Here is an 18613-nt window from a genome sequence, read left to right on the forward strand (position 1 = left end):
GAAGTTTGCAGTTGTATCCACCAGTGATCTGACCGCCTCCTCGTCAAAGGCGCTCGTTAGATTCTAAAGATACTAAACTGAATGACCTTAAAAAAAATGCTTAAAAAATCTCCTCGAGGGAAGTTATTTTCGTAAATAGAGAGGAAGATTAAATCATGGCCTGTTCCCACCCTCTTGCAGCCCAGCAAGCACTAATTACAACTCCCTAGACAAAGGCAGCGTGACCCTGAGTGGCACCAGCTAACCTTTTTCCTAATCAGCACAAGGCTTTGAAGAAAGGAAATAGGCTTGAGACATCAACCATGTGTCAGACAGCCCAGAGATGGCAATGAGCCACTGTGAACCGCCCGCCCTGCCTATCGTAATTCTCAATTCTTCTGCCTTTCAACTTCCTCTTTGACTGTCTCCTTGTCTCTACTTCGGAAGTCTCGTTTTATTTATAACCTTTAAGAAGAGATTTGTCCGTTAGAGTTTTGTGTATTAAACCTAAACTTGTGGGTTTTTAGAGTGTATGCAAATGTGAGGCTACCTTTTTTTTAAACAATGTTTCCACTCTTTTATTCAACTAGTGCAATGCTCGTTTGGGCGCCAAAGTGTGTGACTGTTTGGAATGGGCCCATTGCTTGGCCCCCAGAAGAGCAGCTTTCAGTTGAGAACCGTCAAGTGTGGACACACCTACATACGTACATACACACAGACAGACAGAACTTCCTTGCTCAATAGTTGCCAAAGATAGCTTTCTGTTATGCGGAAATTGAAAAACTAACTTACTAAAAGAAAATACTATATATCTAATGGAGGTTTAACCAAAGCTTCTGTACCTGTCAGTATGTCATATGTTGTTTCTGTGATATTTATCCAACCCAGAGTTGATTAATACAGCTCTGGCGAGAATAGTGATAACAAGTGGAGCTTTTAGGCACCCTCTGACTTTAATATTGGTGAGTTTGGAGAAAGGAGACAGATTTTAACATGACCTTTTTTCTTCCCTTGGATGTGTGTGGGTGTGCAGGTTAGTGGTGAGGTTCTTACTTTGTGTGAGAGGGCTAAGAGAGGACTGGAAAGGAAATTAAATGAAATGAAAAGAGAATAAATGAAATGAGGGAAGATGAGAGGTAGATAGAAGGGACCAAGAGGAGTCCGAAATGAGAAAGAAGAGGAGAGGATGTGATTCGCCAGAGGTGAAATGTAGTGATTGGGGTGAGGAGAGGGGAGGGGGTAACTACACTGGAATTATACATTGGCAACAAGAGGGAGACAGTCCAGGAAATGACGCGGTTGTATTGATTGCACTCTCTCATGTGACCCTCATTCATTCAATAGAAAATGCGGCAAATGGCAGCATGCCTGGATTTGTGTGTGTGTGTGTGTGTTTGTGTGTGTGTGTGTGTGTGTGTGTGTGTGTAAAGGTCTGCAATCGGCAATATCATCAGCTGAAACCCATCCTACTTTGGCTCTGGCTTGCTCAGCTCCATCGTCCCCGTCAGCTCACGCAGTCAGTTTGTTGGTTGGCAGCCTGCTGTCGGTGGCTCGTCCACATGTGCCGGCTTCATTAATCACCCAAGCCAGTGACAGCCTAATAGAGCGTGGCCAATTCATGAATATTCTCCAGCCATGGCTGAGGAGGCAGGAATGGAGGTGGAGCCATGCCCAAAGGCACTGTGCACACCAGGACGGACATTAATCTGGCTAACCTCCACTATCCACGGCGATGTGTGTAGTAGCAGCCGCAGCACTATAAGTCTGGCCCAGAATACGTTCCAGGTGGTTGAATTTCTAGGTCTGCTGGGTGGCCCCACATGGCTGTAGCTTTTTGTAAATTAAACGAGACACGTAAAAATGCACACACACTTGCACGGGACTCACCTGCATGTAAACCAAATGCATTCGCATGCATGCTGTTCCCACATGCACTGTGCTACAGGAGTGCACTTTCATCAGTGAGGTGATTGGTGCAGCTGTCAGCAAGCTCAAAGGGAACATCCAATGAACTCTACAATTTGACGGGAGCTGCAGTGCAGGTACAGGATTTCTTAGTTCAACAAAACAGTAGGCCTCAAATGCTTGCAATGCATTTTTCCTTTGATAGGCCCTGTTGGATATCAGGGTTTGACATTTTAGCTCACTGCTTCGTTCCACTGCAGCTACAGCAGAAAGCACTTTCCTTACTTCTTGTATCAGGTTTTTACTACAATCTGTTTGTTTTCATTGTACTTGTACAATGTGCCTTATTGCTCTTTTTTTGTGGTGATGATTGCATGTCCATGTCATCTGATAAATTACAATTCTCCATTACTTATTGCCATTTCTCTAATCAGCGTTAGTCAGGCGGAAGAAAAAAGACATCTGAATGACCTGTGACCAGGGTTGTATATAGACGTGTAAGAATGACAGAAACTTAATAATTACAGGGGAGGGGATGGTGGTAATACTACATAATTACTTTGATAATTGTAATTACGCTGTGGCTACAAATGATCCTGATGGGGAAGGCATTGATGGCAGTAATCAAAGTGATGGTGGTGGTTCTAGGAGAAGCCACACTTTGTAGTTTTCAAAGCTTTTCACTAAAAAGATGAGAGACTGTCCTGCTGCTCTTTTTACAAGTTGACATAGTAAAATTGACAGTTTGGATTCGTGGACAGCGGGGGGGGACTTTTTTTGCATATAGGTGCAAGTGTGCAGTATTTTTCTTTAGAGTAAAATGCAAAGCCTATACCTGTTCTGACAAAAAGGGCTTCAGGCTGATTTTTCCCCTGCGTCAATTAAATATATATTTTTTTAATCATAAGACACATCAAGAGATGTCTCCTGATAATAATGTACAGTAGTATAGAGGAAGGTCTCTACAGTGATGTCAGTAACCCACCTTGAAACACGGACCCAGTCTCGTTTACCGTGCTTTGTTTGTTGTTTTTGCCAAGTCATCGCCATTTAAATCTATTCAACCAATGCGTTTATGATTAAATTCTTTACTAGAACACAAAATTGTTTACAAGAGCACAATGTTCTTCATAGGTATTGTCTCTCCAAGTACTATGATTGACGCATTTAACTTTAAAATGTACAACATTTTATTCTGGCGGAGCATGTCTCCGGACACCCTAAGAGGGTCGAGTTCCACCCACCACAGTCTGACAAACTCCTGTGGGAAACACGTGTGTAGCCTCGTCTTTTGTTGCAGAGGAGTTCCGTTAATAATCAGAGCAATAAAAGGAATTTGGTGATTATCATCACCTAAACATAAATCTGTGCCACCGTGTGACAGGGGGATCATAGATAGTCCGAATTGATGGTTGAAGTTTTATGGTTATTTGGGTTTATGAGAAGGGGAATATGCTCAGACATACTTTGAATGCTTTGACACACGATCTTGTCCACAACATTTAAAGTCATGCCCCCCATGGTGACATAAAAGTCATAAAAGTAGCTTTTACTCTCAGCTCAAGGCTAAATGTTGAGACATAATAATGTACAGCTGCCATCCGGGCTGTTATAAATCTGTCTGTGAACGAATGTTTCATTGTACATAATTCCCCTGTTGTACACCTGTCAAGTAATTCATATTCCACTGCTGTATTTTTACAGGTTCATATTTTTAACTGCTGGTGTCTCTGTGTTGTGGCAGTATTTGCTTTGGGGTGCTTTGTGTGTCTGCAAAACAACTGCATGTGTGTGAATCCGTGGTGTGTGTGTGTGTGTGTGATCTTGCAGGCACCCTGTGGTAACAGTATGTGAGAAGTGTATGAGTGGTTACCTGACTTGATTGTTAGTCCTCACCTTTATTTGTGTGCCTGAAAGAGAGTCAGCGCTATGATTCGTCCATGCCATTGAGGTAGCGTGGTAGCTAACACACTAAGTTTAATATTTGGGAGGATCCTCTTTGATATAAGGCATTCCCTAGATTCAAACCTTAAACCTTAACTTTCAGTATTGTCTTTAAGTTATAATCCTTAAAGAGTAACTTAACACCTGGCTTAGTCCATCACCAACAGTGGTGTGATGAGGCTCCGATGACGCTGTTGGTCAAGACGGCTTTATCCGCTGTAACTGCGGCACGAGAGCCGAGAACATTTTTCAAAGTTTGTCCAAATTCTCAAGGTTTTAAACTGCATAGAGACAGAGGTACTGTACAAGCGCACACATATACAACCTCAAATACCGTGGAACAGAAGAGACTTTACAGCACAACATGCACACAATCCCACAGAACTTGTTTTTTGTCTGCACAGGGACACATACAACTGCAACTAAGGGAGAGATGTTTTTCATTCAGCTGCCTGATTTTCATTTGCTTGAAACTGGTTCACTTGAACAAACAGTGCAGGAGCAACATGTCTGCTGTAAAGTACCCTGGTGAGAAAGGATTCTGACTCCCCTTTGAATCCTGTGCAGCCAGAACACTAAAGGGAATACAAGCTTTTCTTCTGTGTGTCACTCTATTTGCGTGGGAATATGTGTGTGTGTGCGTGTGTGCTGTTAAGCCAGCTGCATCTTGTGCAGTGTCTAATGTCATGAACAAGAAGCAGCGAAACGCTATAGAGTGCATGCAGGAGGCAGACAAGGATGGTGGTTTAGTGGAAGCTATTTCAAGCTCATCAAAGTTATTCCGTGTTATGCTACAGAGGAAGCCGATCTGACAGGTTGGAGACACAGCCAGGCGAGCAAGCAGCAGCCAGGAGTGATGTCTCATGAGTGCATGAGACACAGGTAGCCAGGTACAGGAAGACAAACACACACGGTGACATACTGCCGTGCAGACAGGGTAGACAGGCAGAGAGTAAGACATAATTACAGAAGCTATTAGACATGATGCAGGTGACTGGGGCAGTACTGTAGCTTGTGTAAATGTGCTGTGGAGAAGCTAAACGAGTCAGCTTGATAACTTAAAATTGCTGCACCAAAATTGGTCTCCATGTGATAGATAAACTACTCAGCTGTCGCCATGGCAAAAGGCACATAGAGATGTTGACGACAAAGTCTGAAGTGCCATTTCAGTATTACTTTATAATGGAAAAAAGCACATGATGGCTGAGCTAATGTAAGTCCTTCCCGGCAAAGTGAAGTCCTTCTCTCATGACTTCACTTCCCAATATCAAGTAATGTGATACGAGTGTGATGAGATCTGCCAAATTGCCAAGGTGAGGCCAATGTAATAATCACACCAACACGACGTGGTTTACTACTCCCAGAGTCTCATTCAGGTTGTAGTTTTCTCACTGTGACACGCCTCACAAATTAGTTTAATAACCCCTTTATGGAAAATTAGTCCCATAACCTCTCAGGGCCTTTTAAAAGATGCATGCCGAGTGGTAAAATGCAACTGGGAGCCTTTTGATTAAGTCAGCCATGCTTTAATTAGGGCAAATCCCACTTAGAGTCAAATGGTCTATTACCATGGGATAGAGTACAAGATAAGTTGCTGAAATGTCCCTTTTGTGTTTGATGGCTTTACAATAATTGTAATTAAAGGTAATAAGTCCACTTGTTCTGCAAGGAAACATTCTTATGGATTCATTGTTGATACTTCTGTGGCACAAGTTTGTACTTGAGGACAGTGTGTGCTGTATATTGTTCATATTGCATAAACAATATAAACCACCATTTTTTGAATGCACTTGACTTTCCTTAACTTTTCGCAATGTATTTTATCAACTTGAAAAGTAAAAAAAAAGACCATTTGGGAGAATCTTCCTTTCATTACAAGTAATGTGTCTCATGTGTTGTTTCTTTTTCCTTGTGTGCATTTGTCTTACAGGCTTGCTGAACCTGGAGCAGCTCCTTAGGCAGTTCCTCATCTCCAAGGAGACGCTGTCGGTGCGCATGCTTGACGACAGCAACGACCCGACCCCGCTTCTGAAAGAGATACGAGATGACAAGACTGCCACTATCATAGTCGATGCCAACGCCACCATGTCACATATCATTTTGGAGCGGGTTAGTATGGCTCACATTATGGCTGTTTTATTTCTGCGAGGATAAGCTGTCTTTATTTCATGTGCTTTTTTAGCTTTGTACCGACAGAGAATTCCCCAGCTCCACTTTTATTTAACTCTCATACATCTCCAACAGCAGAAGTAACTGAAAAATGCCGACGGCAAGAAGCTAAAAATAATTTAATATCGGGAGAATGATTTCTATAACTGGAAGAAGAAGTTGCTTAGATCTGAGTTTTGACCTGTAAATGTCAAAAGGTTGTATTCGCCAAACAAACAATGTGCAGCACATATAGAATGGGAAATATCGTTTTCATCGCCATAATCCATGTGAGTCTAGAGTCTACTCCAAAATAAAAGCCCAAGGAATTGAGGCAATCTTGTCAAACAAACCTGTTACATCAAATTATATGGATGAAAGCAATAAATGAAGTTGTATTCCAATGATTCATCTCCCATTCTGCACAGTTAAGTGGATTAGTGTGAGTAAGGACAGACTCATAAAATGAAGGAGCCCCTTTTGTCCACTTCCTAATAGTGCATGTTGTGGATTAAAGCAAGCCGTTCTAGAAATCAGCGAAGCAAATCCAGTGGACTGATTATTTCATGTCCTTCTTATCTATTATGAATCTCTTGATCCGGTTCTCCAAAAACACCTTTTACACAGAAATGTAAATGCACTATGCACGGCTGTAATAATCATCATGTGAAATAAAAACTAATCAGGAACGTCAGTTAGCACTATTTCTGCCGGCAGCATGAAATATGACCCGTATGTGTTTGCTCCGCTAACGGCCGGATGAACAATAAGCGTCTCTGAACATTATTAAAACCTTGACTCCAACATAATGCTGCTCCTGATTGGAGACTTATGTTTGTAAATAGCCTTTGATGGCGTCAATAAAGGTGATTGTGGCAGCAGAGAACGCGAGGGTGCCCGGGCAGCAGCATATGGCGTCTTGGTAATTATTACACACCTCATTATTTCGAGAAGACGATGGATGGGTGGCGAGAGTGGAGGTGACAATAACTGGAGACTGAGGGGCGTTGGGAGGCGGAGGGATGTTTCTCTTCCTTCTCCCTCGTTCTCTCTGTTATAGTCTCACTTATATCGTCTTACTCACAGTGGTCTCAATCTCTCACCTTCAGGCTGCCATCAGTGGTCATTCAGTCGCCGTGGCAACCCTGGGCCACAGAGCGGCGGGAGCCCACAGTGGGACGTCTTTCTTCCTCCGTTCCCCTTCCCCCTCCGTCTGTCTCATCAGTCGGAATATGGAGTTGCTCTCTTTTTGCGCTCTCTGTTCTCTTGCCCGGAGAAGACGATGCCACTTTGTTTCCTCACACCTCCCTCCTCGCGTGTGGCCTCGTCAACCCTTCTATCTCTCGCTCTTTTGTCTCCTTTATGTGTCGCGCTGTCGGGCCTCTCCCTTTCGTCATGACACGATCTGCAGCAGGGCGGTTGGAAAGTTGTCAGCCCCGCCTCTCACGTGGAGTGTCTAGTTGCCGAACATATCAAAGCTGTGCGCCGGCATATATGACATTCTAAAATGATGATAAGAGTGCCCATCTTGTCTAAAGGGAGAGAATCGTCTGTTGTCATGCAAGACATCCCCCCCCCCCCCCCCCCATTATTTGTCTGTTTACATCTTACATCAAACCCTCGTCAGACAAAGGTCTCACTCTCTGAGGTTTTAGCATTCAGAGGGGTTTAGGTCAGCAGTGTTAGCATTCTGAATGTAATCTCATGCAGTCAGCCCTCCACTGTTGTGCACATACAGAACCAGAGTGGGACAGATAGTGAGCCCAGTTGATGGGGGGGGCAGTGCAAGCCATGTGCACTCTGACCAAAGCAGCAGTAGAACAACAAGGAGATCAAAAAGTGGGGAAGAAATAAGACAGGGAAGCTTATTTTAAGAGCAGTGAAAGGAAACCAAAAGCATATTTTTCTTGTTCTGGTTACATTGTGTCTTCTGAATGAAATGTGGACAGGAACCAAAGGGTGTTAGGTTATAATGGCAGTTTCTGTTTGGTAAGGTATTAAAGGTGCAGTGTGTAAAATCTAGCAACATGCTCCAAAGAATAGGGGGCAGTATTTCACTACTGGGTCCACACAATCTCAGTTCACAGTCATCCGTTTGGGGAAAAAAAAGAAAACGCAATATTCAACCCAACTGCCAAAACTCAGACACAACATTGCTATCTTATAATCTTCCTGTGTGGAGCCGGCCTAAAGTTTACTCCATCTGTGTGTTTGTGACACTGATCCGGGGATGTATGATCCGTGTAAACTTTAGTTTGTCCCCCAGGAACAGGGTGACAAATGTTTGTCTCCCTTAGCTGCACACGTGTGTCCGCACTGTAACCTTTTCACATTCTATTGATGATGTTCATTAATTCTTTTACGTTTTAAACAAAAAATCTTTTGAAATATTACATGAAGGTACTGCTAAAGACGAAAATGCTCAACCACCTTGTGCCATTAGCACACTTTTCTTACAGTGTTGCAACCCCAAGATTAATGAATAACTTTCCCGAAGCGTAATAATTACCTTTCATAGACATCGTGCTCGTAGGTTCAGAGTAATTGCATGCTAAATAAACGGAAAAGGATAAACGTTATAAAGACGTCATGTGAGGTCACTCAGAGTTTAATAATGAAAGATGTAGTTGGATGTTTTTGCTGTATAAGTGATGCCTTCTACTTTCTACTGTTTTATTATTTATGCTCCTTCAGAACACTTAAGCAGAATATTCAACAACTGAGTGACATAGACTCCTAATGGCACACAAAAACCCACACCGAGGTTACACTTTTTGCAGATATGACAGCTTAATATCTGTTATTAAACTCTTTCTGGTGCCACACAACTTTTAGAATAATATTAGTGTGAAAGCTATTCATGATGGAAATATGTTAATTTCCGTGCAGCCAGGTGTGGAAAACATATTCTCTGAGTAGCTTCTTAAAAGGTACATTTGGGTTAATTCATGTTCAGGAAAAATTTCACTCAGGGTTGAATGATGCTTTTTGTAAAAACTTCTTGGTTTAATATATACTCTACTTGACATTTATTGGTTTTAATGATAATGTGGATCGTAGCGTGATTAAACAGAAGCCTATAGCGTAGCTCGATGATTTTTCTTTTTTGCTAATGACTTTAATAAAAATGAAACTATGAAAAGTTCACCCTGTCCTTCACAACTGCTCCTCACTGTGACTTTGATTTAATCAAATTGTAAGACAGTATCGAGCAGCATGCTAATGCGTCTGAGAAATTAATTGCTCCATTGAGTGCCATCGTCAGATAAGAGTGTATCTTATCAAGATGTGGGTTTGATCTGTCTGCTGCAGAGTGGAGCTCGAGTGACACTGAATCACTGACCTCTCAACTTCTCTCCCCGCCCCTTTCATTCTTGACTCGCTTTCGTTTTGTTTTGTTCTCCCCCTCCCTCCTCCGTTTCACCTTTTTTTACACCTTCTTTCTCTTCCATTTTTTGATTCATCTGTCCCCTCCTGTCCCTCTTGTCTTTTGTTCTGCAGGCATCAGAGCTGGGGATGCTGTCAGTCTACTACACCTACATCTTCACCTCTCTGGTAAGGAAACGGGGAACGGTGTGGGTATTTAGAGGCAATATATAAATGTCACACCTGCAAGAGCCCATCAGTAGTCCAATGCGGTGCTCCTGTAGTGTATTAAAGTAGTACACTTTAATTGGTGCTCTTCACTTGAATGAATGATTGAATGGATAGAGTTAAGCAGATAGGAGCTATGACAGAGGAATTAAAGCGTTGCTGATTTTCTCCCTCACTGCATGTGACTGCAAATTAGACACATACTGGCTTTACTCGCTACCCGTTTGCCCTTCTGGACCAAACACATACATCATAATGATTATTATAAACGCAGAGCACTATTGTTGTTATTGCGGTAGCTTTTTCCTCATAGTTCCCATTGAATGAGCGATGAAGCCGTCGCCCGCGTTGTCAACGTTCATTTCTATCCATGAATGAGGACAAGCTCCACACATCCGTCCTCTTCACCATTCAGCCTTTCTGCATTTTTTCCTGTTTGAATGAACTCAACATACATTGTGATTTACTGACCAGTTATGGTTGCTTTGCATGTCTGCGTGCCATCTAAGCCCATACTGTATAACATGTTGCTCTTTATTGGTTCTTGTTTGCTCAGTTGATTAGCATAGTTTCTTGCAACTGTTAGCCTTGAACCCTTGCAATGTGGATTAACACATTAGAATAAAAGCAGTTGTATAATGCCCATGAACTGTTAGATGAAATCACGTTGCGTTACAGTGCACAGCAGTTTAAAGCTACTTGTTAACCGTGGTTAATTAAACTTAATGTGGCTTTGTGAGTGATACTTCATACTGCATGTTACATGTGGTTTACAATGGCAATGCTTTCAAAAGAGGTGGCAGAAGTTGGTTGAGTAAATGCTACATTATTAGTATATTTAGTAAATGAATAGTGATTTACATATTATTTTGTACTGTGTATGATGCAGATTGGGGACAGAACAGTTTGAAATGAGTCACTGCTGCTCGAAAAGGTGCACATTCATGCTGGAAATGAAAGGGACTGACCCCAAATTTGAGAGTAATAGTGTTTTGTCACATAGAGGCTAAGGGATTGGTGAGATCATAAAGAGAGTGGCTTGGAGAAAATTTAATGCAATAGTAAACTTACCAGATAGCTGCTCCCTAATGGAAATTAATGAGGTTCGAAACACTTTGCTCTAATAGCGCTGTGGAGATGATTCATATCGAGCTTATTTATGACTCATTAAGAGTGGGCTACATTCATGTTTTCCTCCACAGCCCTTGACAGTCACTTCTCCTATTGCATCTCTTTTTGCTCTTTCTTGAACCTTTTCCTTTGTAACTAAAGAAGCTCCCTCATCACTCTGCTGTGGCGTCTGCTGGAGGGCACAGCATAGGACACAGATTCACTGTAGATACTAGATGACGACCCAACCTACATCCCTCCTCCTGCTACCATCACCACCATTTCTTTTAAATCCTACCATTGCTCAGTGACGGCACCGTTAATAGCTTCAGCTAACATCATTAAAATGGTCAGCAGTGCGCCCCCGGTAGCCTGGGACTCCATGCAGAAGCTGTGAGTGAAAAAATAGAAGCGCTGCCGTCTCCTCAGTTGTCGTAATAAGTGATTCATCCTATTTATTGTATTTTTAAATGGCTCTGCTGCTTGTGCATTATGCCTACCACGCACACACATACACATTGAATACACACGGACACAGAAGAGGGTCGGAGCAACTTTCATTATTTGATCTCATAGTTCAGTCCATTGTACGCCCATTCTCTGCCATTTCTGTCCTTTCCAGAAAAATGACAGCATCTGCCAGTTGTTCAAAGTCCTTGAAATCAACTTAGAACATTCAGTGCCAAAGCACGACGTAATGTGCTGTTTCCATAGCGCTGTAAAGAGGTTCACATTCCAGTCAAAATTATTTTTCTTCAACGATGACTGTGCCATATCTGTTTCCATAACCTTCACCAGTTGACCAATCCCTACCATACCTTAACTTGGTTATGCCAGTCAAGCCTTGGTTACATTGTAATAAGGCGCATATGGGATTTACTCTGACAACCAGAGAATTGACCTGATTTACATGGAAATACAGAAACAGCTAGGTACGTGTGCTGCATCTCTGAAGCATTCAAATTTGAAAGGATGGTGCAAACTCACCATTGTCATGTCAAGGTGTTTGTCATTGTCAGTGTTACAACAAATTTGTGTTGAAATCATAGAAATAAAAGGCTTAGTATCAAAATGTGCGTTGATTTAAAAATGAACAAGTTCCTGTTTCAGTGTCAAGTGCACAATAATGCCTATGACAAGCTGGAATGAATTGCTTTGGCACAGATGTGTTTCAATAATGATCAAGGGTCACACTTCAAGTTTTTCTCAACTGGAAAACAAATAAAGGGGTATTTGGGGGGGAATCATTACTACAGTATTCTACCCTGTCATGTAACACTGTTTTGTGTTTTGGACATTGACGAAATTGAAATTTTAATAATTTCATTCTTCTTCTTTTGGGTACCAAAAGTTAAAATGCAAATAATACATTTGCTGTCTGAATCGTACTGTTTTTATCTATGATAAAATAGCCATTATTTAAAGGAAAGAAGAAAAATCCCAAATAGTCGACGATTCTATTTAAGGAGCCTGATTCGACTGCCAATCTCACAGTCGAATCGTCGCAGTGGCTGAAAAAAAAAAGGATCATTCCATATGCATGGAGTTGCATAGATTTGCTTGGTTTCTCTAAAGAAATCCTGATACTGTATTCAGTCTATTTTGGTAAACCTATCAGCCTATTAATATTGTCAGCAACATGAAAATAACTAATTTGCTTTCAACCAATGTCCTTAGTGTGTATGAATAAATCAACATGTAGACAAAGTTGCACTATCCGTATTTGCCGGATCATTGGTGCAGCATTTTGGCGATAGCCTCAGAAAGGCTGATTAAAGAAATACATTTTTTAATCAGAGCATCCACATGAGAACGGAACACAAGCAGAGCGCATTATGTTTTAAATTTATGAAGGATTCTCTCAAATTAGCAGAGGCGCATAGAAACAGCTGTTAGCGGCTCGCGTCTCTCTCTGTCTCTCTCTCGTTGACTGTCCCCAGACGTCCATGTCGTTCCTTCTTGCTTCTGTCTGTGGATTGCTACCTTGGGGGGGAAATTAGAATAAGCAAGTAAGCTAGGAAGCCACCTGAAAAAGAGAAATGACAATGATGAAAGAAAGGACACTAATCTTTCTGTGTGTGTGTGTGTGTGCGTGTGTGCACTCTTAATGGTAACGGGTGTTCCAGTTCAGATATTTCCATTATCTCAGGGAGCAAATAGCATGTCTGAAGGCCTTTTCCCCTGAAAAAACTTTTATATTAGGCGACCTGTGACCTGATACATTTATTTCCCCTTAACAATCGTTTTAATGAACACAACTATTCAAACTATATAGAACAAATACTGTGGAGCAAAAAGAATTCTGCACCACTTTAAAAAGAATATTGGATTCAAATATTTCTGTGATGTTCAGAAGAAAGCAGAATGAGCAACGAACTGCACGTCTTTATCTCACTCTTACAATATGACAAGCTTGTATTAAAGAAAGGCAGCCAGCAATTTTAAATAATTGCCTGATGCATTTCTCAGTGTGGTGTCTTTAGAAGCCAGTGCTGAATGTCTGCTGTTAGATAATTGTTCGTGCTTTGATATCAGTTGGCGTTTAGATTACAGTTTAGATTCTTCAGAAATCCTTAAAAAACATGTTTTTTTTCATATAACCGTATGCTTTCTTTGATCTTTTTAACTGTTTTCCGGAGGAACTTAAACGGCGTACTTTGTACAACACGTGTCTGACAGTTTTTTCCTTTGTCTTAAGTATACCAAAATTGTATTTATTATTTGTTTTGCTTCATTGGCTTGGAGAGCTGGGTAAGAGACTGAGAGAGAGGGATGATATGAAACTCATATCTTACATGAGATCAAAGATTATTTGTTAGTGTTTGAGCTTTTCCAGCATGTCACTGTATTTATATCCTATATACAAAACGGAAATCCTAAATTTGTTTCAATTAGGATATAATATAATGGTATTGTGCGCATAAACGTAATTTTTTTTATTTGTATTTGTAATCAGCCTCTGTAAATTGGTAAATGGATTGTACTTGAAATTCACACCCATTCACACACTGATTGCAAGGTGCCACCTGCACATCATAACTATCTAATCATTCATACCCATTCATACACTGCAGGAACAGCAATTTGGGGTTAAGTGTCTTGCCCACATCGACATGGACTGGCGGAGCCGGGGATCGAACCGCCGATCCTCTGATTGAAGGACGACCCTGCTCATTTAAGACCTTAATTTGTAGCTGTGACAGTACTAAGAGAGAGGGGTGACCTTTCATGAAGCATACCGTGGGTAAAAGATAGTTCTTTCAATCTGGATCAATTTCAACTTACTCAACACATGTTTCCTTGAATTTGAGAAGAAACTATTGTTATTATGGATGCTTCCACGGCAAACGAAGAATCAAATAACAGCGGTGCGAATTATTCGTGTGAACACAGAATAATACCAAAACTATATTAAAACATTAGTTTGCAAAATCTCACACAACTCGAGCGATATAATCAAAGTCGTATTTGTTTCCAGTCATATGCTCACTACTTTCCAAACACATACATCTTTACTAAAAGCTTACTATTTAAAGCACTTTGGACTCATCTGATCTTGAATGGACAAGTACCGCGCCTGCACAAAAGTGAGACTGTTTATGCTGAAGTGCGGTTTCAGAGAACAGATGAGACTTGGACTATACCGCACTAGTTTGTGAGAGCGTGTAGATGGACGTTTTGATGTAGTTTTTCTGTTGTTAAACGCGGTCTGCATTTACTTAAATTCAAATGTAATTTATTCTTCGTTTACCGTGCATCAAACCATTTATTCAAACCAGTTATTATCAGCTCCCTCTAGGTGACTGTATACGATAACTAACCTCAGTCTTTTTTTTTCTTCTAGTAAAATATCTTACATCTTGAATGTATTCATCAGCCTCTACTTTTCCCTAAATTAACAATTTACTGCAAACCCTCTGGTTAACTTTCACTTGCTCCATCATGTAATTATAACCACCGTCAAAGTGAAAACTCTTGACACCAATTAAGATGGATTTGATGTTTCTTTCATCAGAATACACAGTGAATGTTCCCACCCAAGACACGTACAGTAGTTTTTGATGGTCAGTGACTCTAATCTGAACCTCCCACTGTGGCTTGTATTTCCTTTATGAGTTTATAGGTGTCATAAGAAGGTCAAACCTCCAGCCCTCACTGACAGTTAAATTAGTAAAAGTAACAGTTGTTTGTAAAATGTCACACAAATGTCTAATAAGATAAAATGGTGACGTTTTAAAATATCTTTGTTGGTATTATTCTATCTATCTACTCCTGGTAATGAAAGACTGTGGTAGGCAAACTTCCACAAACACTAGTTTTAATCAAAGACAGCTGAATTCAGATTTATGTACGCTAACTGGAAAATATCATGAGAACCTTTTGGCACTAGCAAAAACAGATTGAATAGTCAGCTCTGAGCTTTATTTGCTCTGCCTCATTTTCTATTTTCGTGATGTCTACACACAGTTTACAGTACAACATAAAAATTATGAAAACTGCCTACTGCTCTTTAAAAGATTTAGTTTAACACTAAACTGTTTTAGAAAAAGCATAAATACTTTGAGTAAGTTCCTTGGAGGAAACCTAGCAATGACTATCCTGAAAAGCTGGTTCCTACCTGTAGTACCCTTTAATTCTCCACAGCAATGGGAAGCTGTCTCCATGCAGAAAGTCTGGGAAGCTTAATAAGTAATGTGTTTTTTTACACTTCGTTTTGAGTTTGTTTTTTTTGTCCACCTGATGTCAAATTTTCGCTATACTTCTAGCTCTTTTTTTGGTGCCGGGCAGGTTGCCTACAGTGGTTCTATCAGAGGATTTGCTGCTGCTGGAAACAATGATGAAAGGGTTGGGACCGAACCAAACAGTAAAGTTGAACCACAGAACCTAAACAATGAGCTTAAAGACGCTATACAGCTTTGTAGCTTTTGTGGGCAACTGCAGTGTCGGGTTTGTAACTTAGAATGACCCTTTTCACATTACACAGTATGTTGTCATCTGATCCATTGTCTGTATAGAACGTTGATTAGTGCAGCTTTAAAGAGACATAGTCATGTGGCACTTCCTTGGGTTGCTGTACCCGCAAATGGTAAAGACATTATCTTCTGTTCTCTAAAATGTGCCCCAGATAAAGACAGAGCCATCAGTGTTGATAATCATAATTGACAATTTGAAAAGGAAAGACAAATCATCTTGACTTCTTATCTGCCGTGGCAGCCCTGTGAAAGAACAGACAGGCCTCTGATTGAGTAACATTTTTGTAAATTGCATATTGATTTTTCTAATGATATGAAGTACTCATTAATGACGTCCCCGCTGTTACTGTATACTAGGGGAAGGGTATACCAGGATAAAACCTTTAGGCCTCACTCACAGCTTCACTCTGTAATGAAATCCATTTCTAGTGGCACACTGATTATTCTCTATCTGGAATGTTCATGCAGTGTTTTTGGCCATAAGTCATTTCATGCTTGTATCATTTGCCACATAAATTCAGGCTGAGCTCTAAAGCCTTCTGCAGCCTCTTAATTACGATGTTCTCAGTGAGTGTGGTTTGGGAGGAGAGGAGGAGGAGGAGGAGGAGGAGGAGGAGGAGGAGGAGGAGGAGGAGGAGAGAGGGAGCATTACCAAATGTCATGCCTACAGAATTGTTATGAACCTGGGATGCAATAGCAAAATTGGATGAATGATTTACTGAATTTCCTGTTCATGAAATTTAACACAATATTCAGCTTGGACATGAAAACCTATAATTGCAGCTCCTCCGATAGATGCTGTATGGACACTTCACTGTACTTTACATTCTTGGATTGTATCCAAGTGATCCCTCTTGCGTAGCCCACCAAACTGCCACTTACATCATTCTCAGTGGCCACCTAGTTTCCCTCATTCCAATATGACCATGACACAATAATATCTTTGTCCAGCATGCTGGGATTGATGCATTAGCTTAGTTTAAAAGTGTTTAATAGCTGCATACATCAAAACAATCTGGCAGCATTTCTGCAGTGTTGGAAACAAATGACCAATTGTATTCCATTATTCATAGAATTACGTCTGACCTGCAACAGCAACAGTCTATTTGTGAGGCAGAGACCTTATGCCCGGAATAATTCTTCAGGCTGGTGGAGGCCCAAAACACCATGAATATTGCATCTACTAGCATATGTTTGGAATCTGAAACAGTCAATGTTTTCCAGTTAGCTATTCATTCTAATCTCAGCTGAATTTAATGGAAGTCTATAACAGCTTAGAGCACAAAAGGCAAAGGGAATTTTGAAGAAAAAAAAAAGAAGCCTTCAAAGTCAAGGAATGTGTTACTTATAAACTCTTCTTTTAATTGAAAAGCTTTGCAGTTTTTTTTGGGGGGGAAACAGAAAACGGTTCCTGGACCTGTAAGGCTGCAGAGTCGGCGGTGGGTGGCTGAAATACTGAGACAAAAGAAGGCTGAGGATCGGCGGTTCGATCCCCGCTAGTCCGTGTCGACGTGTCCTTGGGCAAGACACTTGAGCCCCAGTAACTGTGCCTACGCTGTGTAGATGTTAGACTTCTGATGGGCAGGTGGCACCTTGCATGGTATCCCCTGCCATCAGTGTATAAATGGATGTGAATGGGTGCATGATGACTTGAGTGGTCGGAAGACTAGAAAAGCGCCATTTACCATCTCAGTACAGCCCTGATTGTTACATCGATCACCTTAGAATTTCTCATCAAGACCCCCTCAGCTTTCAGACTAAATGTTCACTCCGTGTCAATAGGACCAGGAAATGTCTGGATAGCTTAATGAACATGTATGGCTTCGAAGCGGTCATGTTGAGATTTGCTTCTTGTCATTTGCTATAATTCAATATCATATTTACTTTCATTTTTGAGGTAGTGCGAGAGAGACGTAAAGGGAAAGCAGCTCACAGGATTTTTGAGCTCGCTGATCAAAACAAACTTGAATGATTTAATCTATGCTGACGGGCAAAGGTGATTTAATCTTGCTGGCTCAGCTCTGTAGTTGATGAATTGATGGTGACAGGTGCTCACTGTGGTCTTTTGTACCAGAAAGATGGAGATTGTGTTGCCTTATTCGGATTGACTTTTGAATAAGCATTTTGTTTCTGTTTTCACTACGTCATAGTTAATGGAGGATGTCTTCGTAATCCTTTGTAGCTGTTTTCTGTCCTTAGTAGCCAGCAATGTGAATGCATTAAAGGGCTGTTTGAAAATGCTTTTGAATTACTTGGTTTATTGTGTCAGTGAGCCTTCCTTCTTATCTTAATTTTCCCCATTTGGTTTTGGAAGTAATGTAATTGTTAGTGTTGTCCTATAAAGTATTCGTGCTGCCTTTAACCCAGTCAACAATGTTGCCAATTCTGCAAGCAATTTAATTGGATCAGCAGGGTGTTGTGCATTGTGATGGGAATGAAAGCTGTTAAGCATACAGTACGCACGGGCAGAAACCGTTCAAAAACTGAAATTAAAGCCAAAACAAAATAGAAAAAATAAATTTGATTCCCAAATCATCTGCAGCACAGCTCCGTCGGAAGAGCAGGTGGCGAGGGACGGCTGTCGCTCAGTGGGTAAAGCGGGTGGAGCAGATTGTCCATTAACCACAAGGTTGGCGGTTCAATTATCCGCTCCTACTAGCCGCATGCCAAAGTGTTTTTGACCAAGAAACCGATTCCCAAGTTGCTCCCCGCTTTACAGCAGCCCACTGCTTCTAAAAATGCTAAAGATGGGTTGAATGCAGAAGTCAAATTTCCTGTGTCGTATATGACAATCCTAATAAAGTTAAATTGAAGAAGAACATTAGAAGTGTCACCTGTAGGTGCATCGCCATTAACATCATCCAAAGTTAATTGATGTGTTAGTGTCCAAATATTCTTAATGATCTCATTAAAGTATTACGACTTAATAACAGACCTCACCTGCTTGAAGAACAGAACCA

The 18613-nt window shown here is 41.0% G+C and overlaps 1 protein-coding gene across 2 annotated transcripts in view; it reads left to right on the plus strand.

The window, feature by feature from the left end:
* Nucleotides 1–18613, plus strand: part of grik4 (glutamate receptor, ionotropic, kainate 4) — a gene marked incomplete at both ends in the record, with an annotated part of 132639 nt that overhangs the window by 53629 nt on the left and 60397 nt on the right. For both annotated transcript variants that reach the window (XM_079165606.1, XM_079165607.1), the window contains 2 exons: nt 5759–5937; nt 9478–9531. In XM_079165606.1, coding sequence (XP_079021732.1) covers nt 5759–5937; nt 9478–9531 — 233 coding nt within the window. The remainder of the gene's footprint in view (nt 1–5758; nt 5938–9477; nt 9532–18613) is intronic.

The sequence above is a fragment of the Pholis gunnellus genome (assembly GCF_910591455.1).
Source record: "Pholis gunnellus genome assembly, chromosome: 9".
Classification (NCBI taxonomy): domain Eukaryota; kingdom Metazoa; phylum Chordata; class Actinopteri; order Perciformes; family Pholidae; genus Pholis; species Pholis gunnellus.